Source organism: Pongo abelii, chromosome 17 (assembly GCF_028885655.2).
Source record: "Pongo abelii isolate AG06213 chromosome 17, NHGRI_mPonAbe1-v2.0_pri, whole genome shotgun sequence".
In the NCBI taxonomy this organism is placed as follows: domain Eukaryota; kingdom Metazoa; phylum Chordata; class Mammalia; order Primates; family Hominidae; genus Pongo; species Pongo abelii.
Genome location: NC_072002.2, coordinates 41,282,882 through 41,305,603, shown reverse-complemented (window position 1 = coordinate 41,305,603; position 22,722 = coordinate 41,282,882). Strand labels below are relative to the sequence as shown.

Below are 22,722 nucleotides of genomic sequence, written 5' to 3'. Positions count from 1 at the left end.
GATTCAATTGTATGTATATATTGCATTTTATTTATCCATTCATCCAACAATGGGCACTTGAGTTGCTTCCACCTCTTGGCTATTTTGAATTATGCTGCTGTGAACATGGGTGTACAAATATATCTCTTCAGACCCTGCTTTCCATTTTTTTTGGTATATACCCCAGAAATAGAATTGCTGGATCACGTGGTACCTTACAAGGTTTTAACTTAGGCAGAAAGAACAAGTAAATTTGTAAGACTCTCCAGATTTCATCATTATTTACTTGTTGGTGTATTTTTTGTTGTTGCTGTTGTTTTTTACTCTCTTGCTTTCTTCTAGATCAGCAGTATCCAGTAAAAATACAATGTAAGCCATATATATAAATTACACTTTGAATAGCTGCATTTCAAAAAGTAAAATGCAATAGGGGAAATTAATTTAATGATATATTATTTAAGCCAGGATATTGAAAGTATTATTGCAGCATGCTATCAATATAAGAAATTATTCATTAGATGCTAGAAATGATAGATAGGCTGAACATGTGTATTATAATAGACAATAGTAGATTACATGATGCAATCATTGAAGAGAAATGTAGTCTATGGAAACAATAAAGTTATGGTTAATGAAAAAAACACTTTATACTACTTCAGATTTTAAAGTAACATTTTAATTAATGAAAATTAAAAATTCAGTTTCTGAGTTGTGCTAGTCACATAGCAAGTTCTCAACAGCCACATGTGGCCACCAGCTACCATAGTGGACACTGCAGAACTGAACCCCTTGCTGGAAGTTCTTTTTTTTTGAAACTAAGTCTAGCTCTATCACCCAGACTGGAGCGCGATCTCAGCTCACTGCAACCTTCACCTCCCGGGTTCAAGTGATTCTCCTGCCTCAGCCTCCCAAGCAGCTGGGATTACAGGCGCATGCCACCACACGCAGCTAATTTTTGTATTTTTAGTAGAGACAGGGTTTCACCATGTTGGCCAGGCTGGTCTCAAACTCCTGACTTCAAGTGATCTGCCCGCCTCAGCCTCCCAAAATGCTGGGATTACAGGCGTGAGCCACCGCACCTGGACAGGAAGTTATCTTCTTTATTTAACCCAATGCAAATGTACAAAATATTTTTTAAAGTAAGATATGAATTCCTTTTTAAAATTTACTTTTCTAATGTTTATCTAAAACACAAGAAAAAATAATTCTTGTCATTTTCATAAGAGAGAGAATAAAAAGAGAGATAATCAATTTTTTAAATATAACCCCATAGCAGAAGTCTTTAAATAACAGCTTCCCAACATATGTGTATTAGGTCCTGGTTTCACATTAAAGTACCAGTAATGTCCTATTCTTGGTATCCTAATTATAGTTGTAATGTTTGAATTTCAGTGAACTTCTGAAAAAGCATTTAATATACATACTTGGCAGCAATGCTTTCTTATCTGAATGGCTTGAGAATTGGCAGTAGTCAAAGACCTTGAGAGCTTGTAAAAATTAAAAAAAAAAAAAAACTTAACTAAATGACCTGAAAGATGGATTTAATCATCTCTTGTTTTTAAATAACGTATAATGATCAGTGGCAAAAATAAGCAAACAGGTGTCTCCGATCAGCTTGCATTGTTTGTCTTTTTTCTTTTGTTTTGCTTTTGAGACAGGGTCTCACTGCACTCAGTTGCTCAGGCTGGAATCCAGTGGCAGAATCACAGCTCACTGCAGCTTAGAACTCTTGGGCTGAAGTAATCCTCCTGCCTCAGCCTCCTGAGTAGCAAGGACACACAAGCGTGTACTACCACATCGGCTAAATTTTTTTTTATTTTTAGTAGAGACGAGGTCTCACTATGTTGCCCAGGATGGTCTTGAACTCCTGAGCTCCAGCGATCCTCCTGCCTTGGCCTCCGAAAGTGCTGAGATTACAGGCATGAGCCACCATGCCCAGGCATTTGTTTGTCTTTTCAGAGACCACTGAGTTGTGCCCAGTATAAACATAATAGGATCTAGTTCAGTGTAAGTTAGGCATCATACCCTTTCCACTAGTAAATTATCAAATTCATTATTGTTACTCATGAGAAAATGTCAAAGGAAGATCTCTTTTCTGGGTGAAAAGTAACAGGTTTGGCTATAAAGATGGCAGATATGAGGGACCACTCAGTTCATATTGCTGAAAAAAAATGTAAACGCCAAGGCTAAGATGAGACCAATTTAGATTTTTAAAAACAATTTGACTTCAGAATTTGTATAAGCAATATACTACGTGACACAATAATCAATACTCATTGATGAAGGACCTCTCTAAACGACAGAAAACAAATGTGCCCAATAAGCATGTAGATGTTCTTCCCAGCAGTGGTGTAAGGAGACTTGAAGACAAAATTTAGTTCAGAGCTTTTTCAACCAACAAAAATATAGCAGCTGTTTAGCAACTCCCCACTTCCTCCTCCCTGCAGCCCCCGATAAGTTCTAGAGATCCGCTGGAGAGCATCATACCTACAGTTCACAATACTGTATCGTACATGTAAAATCTGTTAAAAGGGCGGTTCTCATGTTGCGTTCTTACCATAAAATAAAATTTAAAAAAATAATAGTCTCTTTCTATCTAGCAGGAGCGATTGGCTCATTGCAGGTATAAGCACACTAAAAAGGTAACCAAAATGTCAAAAATCATGTCGTGGCCCAGTCCTTGGTCCCAGGCACTTAGAAATTTAGAATATACTGGTCTTAGGCAGGTAGGAAGTTTTGATGTTGCTTGGCTTTGCCTGAAGTGGGAGAAATATGATCTTAAGAAATGAAGCTTTTCAGCTTTTCAGTGTGTTTGAAAATTATCTTAACAAAATGTTGGGAAACAAAAACAAAACACAACAACTGTGCCTCTGTATTTCCTTCTATAGAAACCCTGTAATGTAATTCTACGTTACATTATTTAATTCTAGGTTACGTTGTATTCCCAGAGGTCTAGTTGGATTGCCGCATCAGTTTGTGTCTTCCAAACAGTTTAGACAAGCAAGAGATATTTGTTTCTTTTTTTAATTGTCCATCCTTCTTTCTTTCCTGAACTGGAGATAAAGGAGAGGTGAAAGTCCAGTTATCCTCAGCCTTGAGACTTACCTATGAAGCAGGACTCTTGCTTCTTCCATGTCCAATCGGAAGAGCTGATGCACCTTGCTCTCTTTTCACCAACCTGAATCATCCAGTGTCTGTATTCGGTCTGCATTCAAAATATCATACGTACTGTTACACTCGGAAAAAGGGTGTGTACTTTTGAATTTGGCACATGAATATAGATATATATATAGCATTTTATATATTTTTATTTTTTTCCAAATTCATTGAGGTATAATCGACAAAATTATATATATTTAAGGTATACAATTTGATGTTTTGATATTTGTATACATTGTTAAATAATCAACATTATCACACTAATTAACATATCCATCACCTCACATAATTACCTTTTGCATGTGTATGTGTTAAGAACACTTCTGATCTACTGTCAGCAAATTTTAAATTTTACAACACAATATTGTTAACTATAGTCACCATGCTCTACATTGGAGCTCTAGAACTTATTCATCTTGCATAATTATATCTATGAGTTCAACAATTTTAGATTCCACATATAATTGAGATTGTATAGAATTTGTCTTTCTGCCTCTGGCTTATCTTACTGAGCATAATGTTCTCCAAGTCCATCCATGTCATCACAAATGGCAGGATTTTCTTCTTTTTTTGAGGATATATAATATTTCATTATGTGTGCATTATATGTAATGCATTATATATTATATGTGCACATATATAATACATATACATACATAAAATGTATATATGTGCACATATAAACAATGGAATACACACACACACACACACACACATCTCACATTGTCTTTATCCATTTATTTGTTGGTAGACATTTAGGTTGTCTCCATATCCTGGCTCTTTTGAATAATGCTGCAATTATATAAGAAATGCATACAACTTAGTAGCAAAAAATAACAACAACAAAAACCATGATTTAAAAATGGGCAAAGACCCTGAATAGACATTGCTCAAAAGAATGCATACAAATGGCCAATAGGTATATGAAAATGTATTCAACACCACTAATCATCAGGGAAATGCAAATCAAAACCACAATGACATATTAGCTCACACTTATCAGAATGGCTATCATCAAAAAGAGAAAAGATAACAACAGTTGGCAAGGATGTGGAGAAAAGGGAATCCTAATACACTGTTGGTGATGATGTAAATTAGTACATCCATTGTAGAAAACCATATGGAAATTCCTCAAAAAATTAAAAATAGAGCTACTTTATCATCCAGCAATCCCATTTCTGGGTATGTATAGCCAAAAGGATTGCATTCAGCATCTCAAAGAGATATATTAAACTATTTTTCTCTAATTTTAAATAACCTGCTTCAGTAGGCCTATATTTTTCTATTTTAAGAAAAAAAGCTTTCAACTTTTTCAGCTTTCAACTTTTTTAGTTAAAAAAGAACACGCACATTCATCAGTCTATGGTAATTTTCCCATCAGAAGAGATAAAATTAAATTCTGGGGAGTTGTAGACAGGCATCACGTTAGCCAGAATGGGAGAGGAAGACTTCTCTGAGGAGGAGGCATTTGAGCTAAATCCTGAGTGATATGAAGGAACCAGCCTTGAGCAGATCTGAGAGAAGAGTGTAAAGGCCCTGAGGCAGGGCAAGCTTGGTGGGTTGAGGAAGAAGAAAGAAAGTTGACATGGCTGGAGCGTGGTGAGCAAAGGTGAACGTGTGGCAGCATGCAGCTTACACGGGGCCTTATAGACTGTGGGAAACAGTTCAGATTTTATTATAATTGCATTGAGAAAAAAATAAACACTGGACAATTTTAAGCCAGGTAATGAAATTTTTTTTAAGCTCTCTGACACAGGTAGGATTTTAGAAAAAAAGTGGAGATAGGGAGCCCATTTAAGAAAGCTGTTAAAGTAAACCAGGAGAAAAATGAAGTGGCCGAGACCAAGGTGGTTTCAGTAGAAATAATGAGATGCTGTCAGATTTAGGAAGGATTCTAGAAGTAAAACTGACAGCACATGCTGATAGAGTGGATGTGGAAGGATACGAAAACAGAGATAAAGGATGACTCCAGGTTTAAGGTGAGAACAAGCTGGTGAATAATACTATTAGCTGAGATATAGCAGACACGAGAGGATCCATTTGGGGGGCTGAGGATAAAAGGAGATTTCCATTTTATTTATCTTAAATTTGAAATGACTGTTACCTACCAAAGCAATGATGCTTCTTGGATATCTACTGCAATTATCTAGGTTAGAAACAGGGAAGCAGCAGTGGGGATGGGGGAGTGGGTGGATTTGAGAAATGTTTGAAGAAGGAATGAACAGGACTTGGTTATCGATGACATGTAAGTAATGGAGGAATGCAAGAGGAATTCCAAGGTCCCTGATTTGAGTGACTGAGTGCCACATTCCCTGAGAGGCGGCACAGGAGCTGGAGCATGTTTGGAAGGGAAGAGGAGGACTTCATATTTAGATAGGCTCTGTTTTGGTGCTCATGGAAAACCTGAGGCCATGTGCTCTGGGCACATTCTTATTTGAGCTCAGGTAAGAAATACAGTTCAGAAATTTAGGAGTCACCAGTGTTAACATAGTTGTCATTAGAGCCAACAAAATGAATGAGATTACCCAGAAAAGGCCCATAGCACAAAAAACAAAAAGAAACTTTATTTCAGATCAAAAGAAAAAGCTTGATGTGTGTCATGCTGGTGAGCAAAGTAATCTTGAAAATGAGAAAAAGAGAAGGGAGGGAATGACGCAAACATCCTTCCAAATCAGATGCATCATTTTATCAGAAGCGGCTCCTCTTCAGCCAGGACCTGCAACAAGGAAATATTGGACATAAGTGCAAGTCTCACATCCAAAGAGCAAAACCTGCAACCACAGAGCAGGATGATAAAGAACTCAGAAACTGAGACGTTGATCTTGAACTGTGTGTGTGAAAAGGGTGGGGTAAAGGACAGATCACTGTATATCCAGGTGATTATTTGGGTTGGGTGATTGTCTTCCAGACAGTTGAGGACAACAGATGACAAACTGGAAGTAATAAGTACAAACCACGGTGACAGGAACTGATAGCAAGGGTGCTGGGCTATTCAAAGAAACTTCATTGTGACTCCAAGATTTGTGAACACTCACTGCCCAACAGCTGCCTTTCTGGAATAATACAAGGTCTGTGTCTGGGAGGAATTCTGGAGATTACTTGGTGCTAATTTTTAATTTTACGAATGAATTGAATAAAGCCCTGGGAAGTTAACTTGTTAAAAGTCACACACCTGCTTTCAGGTAAAGTGTGTGATGATAGTGGAGGCATTCCTCTTGTACCCGGATACTGTTTATGGAGCTATTTTCAAAGGATATGAAACTAATTTTAAATATGCCTCTAGTATGTTGCAAAGCTGTATCTACTTCTGGCAGAAGTCAAGTGTAAAGGGTAAGAGTGCAGGCTTTCATTTCAAACTACCCAAGCTAGAATCCTTGCTTGGTCCCTTATGAGTCCTACAACCTTCACCTTTCTCACCTTATATGTAAAATGGAGATAATAATCTTTTTATCTCGTAGAGTTTTAATAAGGATTAAGTGAGATAATATCTGCCAAGCCCTTGCCTAATGTCTACCTGGTGGAATGCTCACAATACATTTTAGCAATTTTTTGTTGCTTTTGGTAATTACTTAATATCACTTGGCTCTGTCTTTTAGCAGCTCAGCTGAAAACATTAATAACAAACCCTGAGGTGTGTTGTTGTGGCACAGAGTGTGCATAAAACAAATATTTGTTGAGCAAATGACAAAAGAAGGAAGAAAAGAAGGAAGGGAGGGAAGGAGGGAGGCTGTACTGTTCAAAGATCTTTCTTCATTGTCTGGCCCACATTCTGAAATGTGGAAATGTATCGGGTATTTTTATTAGTAGTATTACTCTTTTTCTGATTATGAAATATGCAGTCAGCACTTTTGTCAGAGTAGAGGAAAGATCGAGAAGGAAGGTGTATGTCTCTGTGTGTTTTGAGCCCAGAGACACTGTCAGGGGTTTACTCTTGTTTCTACTGCTAAACTCCATCTCTGGACCTCTAAGGCTGCACATACAAGGTGTTTCTGTGTGCTAGTCACAGGCTACAGAGCACAGAGACAAAGAGCCTTCCCTTAAGGAGCTTGCAAGTGCTAGAGACCAGTGGCACAAAAGGATTTATAGAGCAGCAGAAGCTTTGATAGACCGTGTGGTGTAAATGTTAGAAGCACAAACTCTATGGCCAGACCACCAAGGTTTGGGTCCAGCACTTGGCAAATCTGTGACCTAGACAAGTTATTAACCTCTCTGAGCCACATTTTCTCCTCTAAAGTAGGGACAGTGATGATGCATGCCTGGTAAGGTTAAGAGCAGATGAGTTCGTGTATATATAAAGGGCTTGGCCTGGCATGCTGCTCATGCCTGTGCTGTTGCCTTCCTCCCAACAAGCAATGCCTGCTGTAGTTCAGAGGATGGCCACTCTGAAACTGAGAGAAGAAACCATCTTAGGTCTTGAAGAAGCTATATGAATTTTTCAGACAGAAGGATGAGAGCTGTTTCAAGCTTGGGATCAGAAGTGGCCTATTCAGGGGACTTTCAGAATTTGTAGAGGAGAATTCTGAGTTACACAGGGAAGCAGAGATTGTATTTAATGCAGTTATACTGGATCCTGTAACAGTGAAAGGAAAAAGCAAGGTTTTTGGAGAGGAGTTTAGCATAGGAAAAATAATTTTTAAAACAATTCATTGGATAAATTAAGATGAAAATGGATGCTGAAGCCAGGGATACCAGCTTGGAGACAGTTGTAATTCGATGTGCTAAGGACCTTGGCCAGAATGCTGCAGCGTTGAAAAGCTAAAAAGAATGATTATGAGATATAGAAAGAAAGGATCAAAAGGTGGCTGGAAGCAAGTGTTGGGGAGAGGAGATGGTGGGGGGAGATGTCAAAGCTGCATGCCTGAATGGCAGGAAGAAGTGTCCGTATAATAGACACTTGTGCAAGTTCAGAGGGGTGGGTGGTTTGGGGAAAAGGATTACAAGTTTCATTCAAGTCCAGCTGCACTTGATGCAACAATGGGACACTGATGTGGAAGCTAGAATTTGAAGAAGCAGAACTGAAGTTCAGGAGAGGTCAAAGCAAAGATTGCATAAATATTTGGAACTGAATCAAGTATAGGTGAGAGTGAAATAATTGAGAGAGAGATACAGTATGGCAAGATTAAGGCAGGCTACCATGCCAGCCAGTAAGCCCACCATACTTGGGAAACTGTTGTGAGAATTATATGAAGTAACACATATGAGAACACTTATGGGATGGGGGTGGGGTGGACTATTAAATACAATATAAACAGGAAAATCTTGATGATTGCATGATAATGAAGAGCTTTTTTGTTTATTTGTTTGTTTTTGCCCTATTTCCTAGAATCTCAAGGCTGAAGTGGACACTTAAGCATTGTATAGGTGAAGGTGAGGGTATGAGGGCTCAGAGAAGCTGAATGAATGGGTTTCCCATGAGATCGCTGAAGAATCTGGCCTGAGCTCAGGCCCTCCACCCCTTTTCAGTGCTCTTCTCACTTTAGAGGCTGCCTCTTGAGCTAGTCCTGTCTCTCAGACGCTCCCCGAATATGATTCGATTTTCACTCTATTTTATACAAAGCGTGCTCTAAAGTGCTGGATTCTCCTGCACAGGAGGTCTGGCACACGGACAAGCACACCCTGCAGCTGGCAGTGCACACAGGAAGCTGCCTCCGCACAGGCACGGCTTTATGCAGGGCGTCCTGAAAAGAAGCACTTATTTCAGACGCTGATCTTGCATCTCGCCATCTTTTAAATTTGTGTTTCCTTTTAGTTAATTAACTAATTTTACAATCTTTAAATCACGAAATAAGCCATCTACTCATATACTCTTTACTTGTTTACTCATGTTAATCAAATAATTAATCCATGGCTTGTAATCTCCTTCCAAAAAGATATTTAAGCAGGATCCTATTTTATAAAAAGAAAGTTTTCAATCTCAACCACAATACAGCCACATCATGGCAATAATTACTTTTACAACCAGATCGGTTAAAAACTAAACAGCTATTTTTGAAAGTCCATAAAAGTGATGTCCCATGTACAAACATTTTCAACAATTTAACATAGTTTTATTGAAGGGATAGCCATTCGAGAGCTTGACCTTTTTATGAATTCCTTGTGAAGTCATAGAACTCTGAGTACCTTTTAAATTTTCTTCTTGAAGGAAATAACTTGGGAAGTGCCAAGGAAATAAATGGAGAAAGCATTTAACATAAACTGAAATCATTAATACTTAATGGGAAAACATAATATTCTATTCTGAGGCATTTTAAAACAGCTACTACAAAATCCTTTCTAGGGGACTAGGAAGTTCTTCAAAACTGGTGCTTAAATGGTATTACCTAAAGAAGGACTTGATGGAAATGGAACATGTAAAGCCCAAAGATGAGAAAAAGGTGGATGATGAGATTCAAATTACAATCAGCCCTTTATGTATGTCGGTTTCTGCATCCATGGATACCATCAAACGTGGATTTAAAATATTTGGGGGAAAAAACATGGTTGCGTCTGTACTCAATAACTGCAGATTCTTTTTTCTTGTCATTATTTCCTAAATACAGTATCACAACTATATACATAGCATTTATATTGTATTAGGTGTTATAAATACTCCAGAGATGATTTAAAGTATATGGGAGAATGTGCATAGGTGATATGCACATACTATATATCAAGGACTTGAGTATTCACAGATTTTGGTGTTTGCAGGGTGCCCCAGAATCAATCTGCCACAGATACCAAGAGACAACTGTACTTCAAATGAAGTACAGTTGCTATTTTTGGTCACAAATTTTCTTAAGCTTTATCCCACCCTTGGTTCCTTGGTTCCCCATGGGACCATTGCATCATGGGTTCTTCTGTGTTGTTACTGTTTGCTGGAGAGACGCGATGCCCTTTCAAGATTTCTTCAATTTTAGAGTTAGAAAAACCAGTTCTATTAGCAAAATTTGTATGCTAAAACCCCTTTTGTTTTGAACCAGTGAGGTACAAAGTCAAGAAATACATGGGTTAACTCAAGGAAAACAGAATCAGAGTGCTCTTCTTTTGCAAGAATACTCTTTTTTCTAAGACTATTTCATCACTTTGTGGTTTCTTCTATCTTCTTTCGCTCTGTTCTCCTGCTGACCAGAACTGTCTTGAGCCCCCTTTCTGGTCTGCAGCAGCACACCCAAACCAGCACAATCATCTCTGTCCTAACGCGTAATGGGAGGGAGCAAAAGAATTCTAGACTTGGAGGCCAAATTCAGGCGTCAGATTCTAGTTCCACCACTAGTTTTGCAATCTTGGGTAGGATACCTAAACTCATTCTCTTCCTCCTTGTCCTTCCATTTTAATAATTTTATCAATTTTAATAATTTCCGTTTTAATACTTTTATCAAAGTAATGAATTTTGTCAAATGCATACATAGTTAAAGTATAAAATACAATAGAAGTTACTTTTACTGGCCGGGCGCAGTGGCTCGCGCCTGTAATCCCAGCACTTTGGGAGGCCGAGATGGGCGGATCATGAGGTCAGGAGATCGAGACCATCCTGGCTAACATGGTGAAACCCCGTCTCTACTAAAAATACAAAAAAAATAGCCGGGCGTGGTGGCGTCAGCTACTCGGGAGGCTGAGGCAGGAGAATGGTGTGAATCTGGGAGGCAGAGCTTGCTGTGAGCCAAGATAGCGCCACTGCACTCCAGCCTGGGCAACTGAGCGAGACTCTATCTCAAAAAAAAAAAAAAAAAAAGAAGTTACTAAGTTACTTTTACTGGCCTCTTAAGTGATTTGCCTGATTAAGCAACTCTCTCCGTTGCCTCAATATATCCTACAGACTGATGCTCACAGCCAGCTCAGGACCGGATGCCCTCTAGCCCGCCTGTAAACTCCTGATCCCTCCTGTGGAGATGTATGTGGACCAAGAGTCAGTGGTGTTTGTACCCAGATGTGCTGTGCCAGTTTTGCTCATTCATATAATTATTCAATGATAATTATGTAAACCAATGATATATGGGTGTGTAAAAGAGAATTGCTATTTCTATTAAAATGTTTTGTAAAGACTCAATAAAATTGAGTTACTAAAAATAAAAGGCTATAGGCCGAGCCTGGTGGCTCACGCCTGTAATCCCAGCACTTTGGGAGGCTGAGGTGGGTGGATCACAAGGTCAAGAGTTCGAGACTAGCCTGACCAACATGGTGAAAATCCATCTCCACTAAAAATACAAAAATTAACTGGGCATGGTGGCACGCGCCTGTAATCCCAGCTACTCAGGAGGCTGAGGCAGGAGAATCGCTTGAACCTGGGAGGCGGAGGTTGCAGTGGGAGGAGGTTGCAGTGAGCCAAGATCACGCCACTGCATTCCTGCCTGGGCGACAGAGCAAGACTCTGTCTCAAAAAAATACAAAATAAAACAAAATAAAGGCTATAGAATTATATGTGAGCTAGATAGTGGCAAAATATTGGGGAAAAACTTAAATCTAAAAGGATTGTGCTTTGTGCCTTTTTCAATCTACTTTAATGAAACAGAAACTGAGAAATATACATGATGATTATGGGTGTAGTTTATGTAAGAAAATGGAGAACTGGAAATATGTGGCTATATTCTATATACAGAAATCCTGGTAGTATTTCCATGGGATTCTTATGATACTAAATTAGATAAGGTTCACATAACGCACTCAGCAGCATGTCTGATATTTAATAAGCATTCAATCCATGTTAGCTGTTATTGTGGTTATTATTCATTTAATAATTGCACATCCAGGCAATTTTAAAAGAAAAGATAAAACAAAAGGCAAGGTGAGACCAAATCAATCTTTCAAAAGAAAATATTGGGATAAACTTTTAAACCCAGCAACCAAAGGACCTAAACTTCACTGTGATTATTTTTTTCTTTGCATCCAAATATCTGTGTGTAAAATTAAGAGGATATTGATGATCAAATATCTACAAAGTTTAGCTGGAAAAACAAATCCTGATTCATTATTGAAAATAAAGCCTTGGCATTCCAATGTAACCCTATTTCAATTTTAACAACAAATTGCCACATAGCCTTAGGAAGCTCTCTAACCTTTTCCTATCCTTGTATTCTCAGTTAGATAAGGATGATGACAAACAACTAAATTAATTTATCACATTGCCAGAAGAATTATTTTGAATTCTTTGAGAAAAGTACACTATGGTTGTATTTGTGTTCTCTCACTTGAGTGTGAGCTCTACCTGGCTCAGTGCTGTGTGAAGCTCTCCAACCCTCAGGATAAGGATCAGTGAAATGCTAATTTTTTAAAAAATTAAATTTTCATCAAAGCTCTAGACCTATTCACTTATTATGATGTTATGCCAAGTTTCAACAGGTAAAACATGCTTCACCACAAAAGACAATGATCAGAATAAGTTATGGAATGAAAGGCAAAGATCCTATTTTATTCGATTATCTAAATTAAGTCTTAATTCTTTTTCAATCTTGTAAACACAATATAAGAACAGATATACTGGATGTGAGGTTTAAGATCATTAATTTTAGTGGCTCTGGCCAAACCCAGTTAATTTCTGTTTGTGAAGCAATCCCCATTGTTGGGGTTTCAAGTTATTTTCACAGTTGACCGTGGAAGAATATGCATAGCTATTCAGTACATGATCTTGTAGCTAGTCAGTCAGTCTCTATTGATTGTATGGACTGAGCCCAACATCCTACATATTTATTATGTACAAATACACAGAAAAATAACAATGATTTAAAAGATATACTTAAAGCCTTTAAAGAGCCATATACTATATTACTATTATTGAGAGGTGGGAGAGGATACTTTTCCTTAGGAGACAATTCAAAAGATAAAAAATAAATTGTATTTATTTCCCTATCATTTAATCGATGCTTAAAGAAATAGCTCTTTCAAAAATTTAGGTTAGTTCAATATATATGCATAAGACTAAACTAGGTTCAGAGAAGTTAAAAAGAGGAACCAGACTGGATCATCCCAGTGTTCAATAAGTTTACTATAGTGGGGGAGAAAGGCATTTATCTAACTAGTATACTTCCATCCATGATGTGTGGAGGGACAAACTAGACCAGGGAACAATTACCAATACCTGAGTGTACTCTCATTGTAATGTCCTAATATCAGGCTTCCAGACACCGTTGAGAAATTGCCAGATTTGCACAACCTTTGTATTTGAGCCATTATGCAGATGGAGGAAAGAGCTTATCATGTCCACATTTTTTAAGGAAATGACTTGATTGTTATAAGTCAGATAGCTTAAAAGCAATGTTTGATGAGAACAATCTCTCATACAATCGATAAGCAACTTACCAGAATATTGTAGGATATGAAGAAGCAGACGCATTTGACTTTTTGAATAACCAGTTTTTCCACACCAATTTAACTTCCTTTCTTGATTCAGTGACAGCCTACGTAAATAATGATAATGTGCTAGAAATAATCAATTTTGTATGGAGGAAGATTTTGAGTTCTAGTCTAAACAATATTCTTATCACTAAGCCATGATAGTGTGACCTTAATCATGCTACCATTACCTGCGTGAACAGGTAAATATAGAGTTGCAATTACAATAAAGTGGGTGGGAGCAATGCATTACATATCCAGGTCCAGCCCCTGGGGATCACTTGTACTGAAGGACCTGTAACTTACTGATGAGCTATATGACTCGTAAATACCTGCCTCCAAAATGCAGATATTACTAAATCAAGTAGAATGGCTAGTACCTTACACCAGAAAGTTCATAACAGGACAATTCAAAATGCCCTTGGATATGTGCTTTAAATCATTCTAAAAACAGAATAGCATATCATTGATGCAAGTGTAAACTGGTATTTTCTGGCACACGTGAAATTTTCTAAAAAATAATTTAAAAGACAAGTGCCAATAAGATTTTTATCTCAATTAGGGTTAGCAAAGCAATATTATAAATGAGTCACACTGAGACTAGGTGATTTAAATGAGGCAGGCTAGCAGGACAGACAATTAATCCTACCATTGCTTAAGCCACACCATCCTTTAGTACTCATTCAAGTTTTAGTCAACATACGTTGAAAGATATTTTTTAAAAGGCATGCAAAGAGCAAAAAATTACATATATATTTATAAAATATAGAATCGAGTATATATTAATATATAATATATATGTAAATGTATTATATAATATATATTTCATTATAGTTATATATTATATCAAATATATGGTATGACATACAGTATATATATATGTCATAATATGTTGTATTATATATAATATATATACATATATGTATAATGTTTTAAAGGAAAGAAATGGAACAATGTAACCCAAAAAGCCAAAAACTAAGTAGTCATATAATTACATTCTTACTTCTCTGTAAGATTGTTCTCAGAAGGAACTGAGGCTCTCCTCTCCCCATAGGTGACTGAGCAAGAAGAAATATACTATGTTACAATAGGCCAACTTCATCTGGCAGAAAGAGGCCCTTGGTAATCACCATGAAAAATCACTGGTTCAAGGAAAACCTTAAGATTTCTTTCTTATAGCTGTTTACTACAGAATAAACTATCATTCGTTCTGGATAATTTAAATATCCATGGGATTGCTTGCCTCAGAGCCCTCTTTTTTATCCTAGCTTTCTGTTCATTTATTTTTCCAAGCTTCCCAAACTAAGGCATCCAATAGTGGGCCACTAATAATCAATGCCAGGAGCTGTACATGGCATCTCTATCTCAATTTCACCCAAAGACATTGAGCCCAAGTACTCAATTTTACACAAAGATTTTATTAATAAGTGAAAATATTATATATTAGCACATTGATCTGTTATGGGGTGGAATGCTGAGAAAGGAAATTGTCTTCCTTGTGATGGTCATTTTCCAATGCTACCCACCCCCCAGTCCCTGGCTCCATTTCCCTGCCACAAAGAGTACAGGCTCAAAGCCCAGGCTTTTTGGATACCAAATTTTCATGGTAATGCCAGGTTTCCTAATAAGTGACACCAAGCTTAATCAGGCCAGAAACACAGGGGATGACACATTTTATTTCATGACCGTCTCCCTTCCCATCATTTTCCTTGTTACAAATAAACTATGAGAGGCTTTGAGGCATCTTTGTGTAGAAAGTTTTATAAATGTCTTTAGATGTGATGGTAATATATGAATTTCTTTCCTCTTCTTTTTCAGGATGGGAACCAGTGAAGTACTTGCGGCCTGTACCCAGAATCAGTGAGTAACTTCCTCATAATGTTTGAGTCTTGGGTAGTTATAAATAAGCAGAGCAACAACTACAATATCTGAAAACCTCAGAGTGTGGCTTTTAAGCACCTGTTCTGCTGATAATAGCCATCCCTAGAAAGCACAGCCTAGGTGGCATTTTTGGCGTGCATAAAGTCTTGGAGCGTGGGGAGAAAAGCAAGCAAACCACAATCCTTGTCCTCAAGGGATTTACAAAGGAAACTAAAGGCTCTGAAGACTGATTTCAGTTATATATAGGATGGTGTTTACCTTATTTGAAAAAGTTTACAAATTTTTCTATTTTTATTTTAAAAGTGTTTAACATTTTCCTGGCACATTGCACTATAGTCTATTTTTTTTTAAATGTCTTCCTCTATGAATAGAGTAAAGCCTCATTAATTCAGATACTGCTAATACACAATTCTTGAGAATTTGATCTAGACTAAGCTGAAATTTAGCTTTGAATTGTCTTCAAGGAATGGATTTGCTAAGTGAAATGGAACATTTGTGACCCATGTAAAAAGAATACATTGTTTTCATGGCTTTAGCATACAGTGGTCTTTAGGCAAGAAGATTCAGCTGTAAAATAAGGATTATTAAGGTCATGAAGTAGATGTCCCCTTAGACAGATTTTATTGTTTTATTGAAAGTAATAAAACAATGTTGCTTTCAAAACATTCTGACTTCCATAATTCAGGCTAGATCTTCCTCTCCTCCTTTCCAAACTAATTAGTCTAATGAGGTTTACTATTGTGTAATATGTGGATGGAAGCATTTAGTAATAGAAGATCAATTCCTATTGTCTTAAAAATTTATAAATATAAATTCTAATTTTGGGATGCATATCTGTAAAGTGATCACCTAGATGACAGTAGTATGTTTACTTTACAAGAAAAAATGATATATTATTCCATTTTCTTTTTCATGATCTCACATGGCAGGTAACTTTTTTTTCATTTAAAACTCAATATTTTTGCACAGCAAGCAAGTCAGATTCCTAGGGCAATAGCAAAGATTTAAGGTGAGGGAAAAAAACAAAATCAGACCATGCCCTCCTAGGGGTATGTTGAAAAATTGGAGTAGTAACTGAGTCACCATGCATCCATTTATTCCTTTATTCATTCAACAAACACTTAGCCAAGGGCCATGTTTATTGCATCAAGGGATGTAGAGATAAATAAAATTCCCTTTTTGTCTTCACTTTGCTGGTAGCCCATAAGTTGAGACAGAGATGGAGATAAATGATTTTCTCATGTGATAAGCAATGTGTTATCCCAAAAAACAAAGTACTTTGGGAATGCACAGAATACACTGTTAAATCTAATAGGAAGAGTTGGGGAAATATTCAGTAACAGTTATCACGCTTGAACTGATTCTTTAAAGAATGAATGGAATTTCTACAAGTAGAGAAAGGGAAGGACAGCATTTCAGGCAGTACAAGCAAAAGCATGGAGACATCAAAGCACATGTATTGCCCAAGCAAAACAACGTAGACTTAGAGTTAGTTGTATAGAGCTGAGGGAATGTGGGAGTAGTGTATGGTCTATACATAAAGGTATATTACCAAGAAAAGATACCCTTTAAGTGGTCGAAAACAACAATTGGAGTTTAGAGAGAGAAAGATTTGAGAGTCTTTTGCATAAAGAGTTGAAATGTGAAGAAATGGAAATAAATAAGATCATTCAAGGGCACAGGAGAGAACTTTTAGGAACACAGGATAGAATCAACTTCTTCCTGAGACAGGAGAAAAGGATGAGTGGGGAAAAACTAATATAAGTTTAAAGATGGATATAAAGAAATTTGAGAGATTTTATTCCTGAAAGCTTCCATTTTTTTGCCACTATACTGTGAATAAGCATGGGATGTAGAATAGGAGGACACAAGTTCGAAACTCAATTCAGCTACCCACGAGCAACACAACTTGGGTAGGTCACATAACCCCGCTAAATTTCCATTTTACCATCTGCGAAATGGAGATAATACTAACATGCACTTCATAGGTCAGAGAACTCATAACACATGTGGAGGCACTTTATAAACTATAATGCACTTGGCCAGAACACATGCTGGGTAACTTCACTGAGCTCTTGCTTATAAAACAGGGACAAGCTGGTCATGGGGACATGTACCTGTCATCCCAGCTACTCAGGAGGCTGAAGTAGGGGGATTGCTTGAGGCCAAGAGTTCAAGATTGTAGTGTATGACGATTATTGTACCTGTAAACAGCCACTGCGGTCCACTCTGTGCAACACAGTGAGACCGTATCTCTAAAAAATCAAATAAAATAAGGATAACAGCACATAGCTTACATGGGTTACTGAGATCATTAAAGATAAGGTATCTACCATGTGTGCTCTATAGATGGGAACCACTGGGTTACTGTCTTCTGTGAGTAAGAGCTTGTCTTTGGGGAAAGAGGAAAAAATTCTGCAATGGGGAAACAAGACAAGAAAGAGACATGGAAAAATATTTTTTAGCAGAATTAAAAGCCCATACTGAAAGCATGAGTTTGCAGGTACAGCCACACCTGTGTACTCTGGAACAATCAAAATGAATGAGTTGATGGTCTGGGGTTGGGGTAGATCAAAGCAGGTATGCTAGTGCCTGAGAGCAAGTGCCATCCAGGGGACAATTGGAAACGCTGGCCAATGCAGATCTCAGAAGTTTAGAGGCCCTGTTCTCCGGCCTCAGCATTAGTTTGACAGAATGGCGCCCTTTCTATTCAGAGTCCACAGCCTGTGATCCTATGACTTGTTGTTGTCAAGTGAGTGAGTGGCTTATGCAAAGGACTGAGCAGCCAGATGCCTCCAAGGTTATATACTGTCACCATCAGCTAACCTCCAGCCCTGACGCTACTGCTCAGATTTAGGACAGTGGCCAGTCTGACCCCTGCCTGACCCTCCTACTCTCTCACCTCCCACCCTTGTCTCACATCCCAACTGCAGCCTATTCCCAGCCTCCCCTTCCACTTGAACTTTCATTCTTCCCTAGCACATAGGGTAGTAAAAAAGCTGTCCACCTCCTCTGAAATAGAAAGGTAAAGTTTCAGCTAACTATTAATAAAAAGGAGCCAGATTGCATGCTACCTGCCCCTCACACCTTTAGCACCAAATCTAAACCTCATTCCAGAATTTGCTGGTTGCAACAGGCAAGACTGCACTTCCTCCCACACTTGGAAGTGAGTTATCTCACCATCCACTAGGAAAATATTTGGTGTCCTCTTAAAATGTTTAGCTAGCCTTGGGGACCCCAAGAGAGAGCTGCCAAGATCTATCTTGATAGTTACTAAACTTACCTCCGAGAGAGATTTGAATTATTAGAGCTTTCATCCTCAATTTGCCAAATGGCAGTAATAAAGGAAATATAGGCTATATCTTGCACATTATTGACTCCTATTTTAATTAATGTAAGACACATTCCTCATTTGGGAGCATGGTTGATTCACTCAGTCAATGGCTATTCATTAAGGATATACCAAATGCAAGGTGCTAGCTCCTAGTCAAGATCTTTGGAGGTAATGAATATAAACATCTCCCATGAATAACATTTGAAACATCTGGAAAAACCTATCCAATTAGACAAAATTCCAGGCTCCTGTGAAAAGACAACTCCAAAGACTCATTAGGGGTTGAGAAACCCAGAGCATTTTCTTCTCTCTTCTCAGCCTTGGCTCCCAAAGCGCACTCTTCTGTAACTTCCAACACGAATCACGTGAAATCCACCTCCAAGTGCCTTGCTTCCTGTACATTTCTTTCGGTCCACTGTGGTAACCTGCTAATGTGGAGATTGCCCCATGGCACATTACCACCCTCAACCCCACAGGTGGGACTTCCGTACACAGCATGAACCACACTGAAGTGCAGCCCTGCCTTTCCCAGGGTAGGAAGCACCAAGTAATGTGTCTCCTAATATGGTTTCAGACACAGTACTCTCTCCCATTCTGCAAATGCACATCAGTCCTTTCTCCAAGGTGCTTTAATCTTCTAGTGTCATGCCAGACACTCACCCCCCGCAGTGCCCTCTACAACTCCCATTTTATTTCTGCCTGGTTTGTACCCAGTTGCCTGCTCAAGAAAGCAACTCACCACTCATTAAAAACAAATGCAAAGACAAGTATCTGTTCATTTTATTTCTTTGACCCTAATTACACCCTCCTTGTATTTCCTTCTGTAATCAACATGTCTCCCATTTCTGGGTTCTTTGTGTATGTTCTTTTTCACTCTTGTTTCTATCCTTTACATATCCCACAGATTTTAGTAATCCTTGGAATATGGTCTTTTAGTTTATTTCCCACTTAAAAGAACACAAGACTCACATCCATTCAGTGGCAAAGCCAACATTAGGGAGAGGTGTGCAGTAGCATGTCATTAACATGTTTTTCTCTTTTTTTTTTTTTTTTTGCCATGTAGTGAAACAGTGTTCAATTTGGACCAGTTCTGTGAGTCCTTGACAGCAAGAATATAACCCAGACTAGCATCTCCGATTTGGAGATCTCGATAAAGTTCAAAGCAGAATCTAAAACTTGACTCTTCTGACTCTGACTCCTTTACGTCTCTAGGCCTCCATTTACAGGAACTGAAAGAAAATACTTTTCCTCTATTTTGTAAGTGGAGAGTAACTCAAAATCATTTCTTAGGGTCATTGAACTGAGAAATGTTCCTTGGAATTTCATGAAGAATATCTTGAGGCAGGGTTTATGTACCAGCAAAAGGATACACATATTCAAGGGTAATACCTTTTTACGTATTGATAGCATACTCTCTTTCGGAGTAGAGGGCTGCTTTTGTGCCAAACTGAAGTGCCGTGTGATTTTAAAGCTAGAGTTAATCCTTGCAGGCTACTGTTGGTCCACAAATCGGCACTTGGTGCCCTAGAGCTTTGCATTTGGTAGGCATGTTCTCCTGGGCGTGGGTCCTGAAATGTACTATTGTTTACCTGCACTCAGTGTCTTTGCCGTCATTTGGCAAAAGGAGGGAGGTACATCACATTCACAAGCACTGCAGATTGCAGAGATACAGTTCCCAAACATAAGTCAAGACTCCAGCCCAGCACGGGGCATGGCTCAGGGTATTTTCTGGGGCACACATTGCTAGCTCCTCTGCACTCAGTTTCTCTGGGTAATGAGACAAATTGAGAAGAAGGTGCTACGGTGTTAAAATCAAGGGTGGGGTTGTCACGAAGGTTACAGGGTAAAGAGGGCCGGTACCCATCTCATAAGTGTCCATATCTGGCAGGCCCACTCTCCTGCTCTCTCTCCTCCTTGCCTGGGGGCATATTTCCCATTGTCAGCCTGAACATTCTTTTCTGTAAATCCAGGATTACCAAAGTTGGTAGGAAAGGATAGTTAGAGACTTTTCTGCAGCCTTCCTAAGGCTGTGAGAATTAAGCCTTACAAATCTTATAAGAATTGATGAACATGATGATATTTTTTAAAATTCAGCATAAATCTTCAGATTCGTAGCCTAACAATCTCAACTGAAAAGCCCTTATCCTGCAGGGGAAAGAAAAATTACTGTTTTCCAGCCTTACCTACTGTCAGACCAAGCCTCGATTTTCCAACAGTTTGTACCTTCTGCACACACTGGGGCTGTCCTTCTCACATGTGTAAAAATAAACTGTGAAGTTGTTGGGTTTTTTTTCTTTTGTAGGGGAAAGGGCTGTATATGATTATTCTTGTATGAAAATAATTAGCAAAGAAAAAGTGGCACCCTGCAGTTAATTTAGCTATTCTCTTAAATATTTTCCTGGTACCTGAATTACATGAACATAATATTCTAATAAGCTGATCTGCAAGTATTTTTCTCCTTCTCACTGAGGTTTGGAGTAATCTAAAGGGTCAAGGTTTTCAATCTTTTTCTCTTGCATTGAAATGATTTGTCATTTCCATCATGACAACACCCAAAAGTCAATTTTTGGGGCCTTGTTAAAGTGCCCCATAGAATAATTCAGTGGTGATGGAGACGGAGCTCTTCTCAAAGTGTAACTACTCCCCTTGCTGGCATAGTGTGGCAATGACATTCATCTCTGAAAATTTAATCTTGATTCTGGACAAGGCTTTTTGGTTTTGGTTTTTGTAATTCTTTATGTTTTTGAACTTCACAATAAATTGAGGCTTAATCTAAGGAAACTGGATGCATTAATGTTGTCATCATACTTGATAAACTAAGTTGATAAATTTATAAAATACAAGAATTCTAAAAATGTTTCACGTGCCTAGAAAGTAGGGAAATATTCCAAATAGTGTTCAGTAATACAATTTTATACAAAATAATAGAATCTCTTAATTTTAAAATTGATGTATAATTTAGAATAAAATGCACAGATCTTAAGTATTCTCTCAATCCAGTAAGTTTTGAGAATTGTATACACCTGTGTACCAGCCACCCAAAATAAGATATTGAATCTCACACCCTAAATAGTTTTCTCTTTGCCCTTTCCAGTCAATTCCAATTCAAAACCTCATCAACTACCTCCCTACCCTTCTTCTACCTTCTCTCTACTTCCCAGGAAACCACTTCTTATGTATTTCACCATAGTTTACTTTGGCCTATTCTTGGACTTAATATAAATGGAATCACACAGCATGTACCTTGTAAAGGCCCCTTTCACATGCCATAATATTTTTGAGATTGTTGCATATATCAATCATTCATTCCTTGTTTATTGATGTGTGATATTCCACTGTATGACTACATTACAAATTACTTATCCATTATCTTGTTTTTGACATTTGGATTGTTTCTAGTTTGAGGCTATTATGAATAGGACTGCTATGGACATTTTTGCACAGATCTGTTTGTGAATATGATGTTCTTTGACTTATGATGGGGTTATGTCCCAAGAAGCCTATCATAAGTCAGAAATATCGTTATGTTGAAAATGCATTTAATACCCCAATAATTTGTGATTAACCGTAAATTTTCCAGTGTCTCCTTGGTTTATTCTCTTTTTTCTGAGAAATATAAAGTAGAAATAGAAATTTGAGTGTTTTGAAAATTGTCAGGCTTGAAGTACTAGAAAAACTCAGTGTGAGGTTTGAATGTCCCATTTATGATAATGACTTTAGATAATGATCTTTATATCACAAGTGATTTTATAGCATTATTCACTGTCTTTCAGCAAGGACTTCAGTTCCAGGGAGGCAGAACATACGATTTCTGTTCTTTATCCTCACCTTTGCAGCGAGAGGATGATGGCAAGTTATGAAACTCTCCTAATAATATTATGTATTGCATACAGTGATTTAATACTGTAAATCAGTATTTAAATAAAGTCTTTAATATCATACATGCATACTATATCTGTCATCATAGATGTATATATACACATAACTATAGAAAGAGAGATTGATGTAGGTATAGATATATAAAACATCGTCATCACCTTTATTAAGATAATGTTCTAACACGA

At 37.8% G+C, this 22,722-nt stretch overlaps 1 protein-coding gene and 1 long non-coding RNA gene across 7 annotated transcripts in view; one reads left to right on the top strand and one right to left on the bottom strand.

The window, feature by feature from the left end:
- CHST9 (carbohydrate sulfotransferase 9) overlaps positions 1-22,722 on the top strand; it is a 278,955-nt gene that overhangs the window by 141,547 nt on the left and 114,686 nt on the right. For all 6 annotated transcript variants that reach the window (XM_009252309.4, XM_002828133.5, XM_054537757.2 and 3 more), the window contains one exon: positions 15,262-15,303. In XM_009252309.4, coding sequence (XP_009250584.3) covers positions 15,262-15,303 — 42 coding nt within the window. The remainder of the gene's footprint in view (positions 1-15,261; positions 15,304-22,722) is intronic.
- The window catches only part of LOC129051525 (uncharacterized), a 195,846-nt gene that overhangs the window by 128,190 nt on the left and 44,934 nt on the right, over positions 1-22,722 (bottom strand). Inside the window, exon 2 of the long non-coding RNA XR_008515881.2 lies at positions 3,085-3,184. This is a non-coding gene — a long non-coding RNA (uncharacterized LOC129051525). The remainder of the gene's footprint in view (positions 1-3,084; positions 3,185-22,722) is intronic.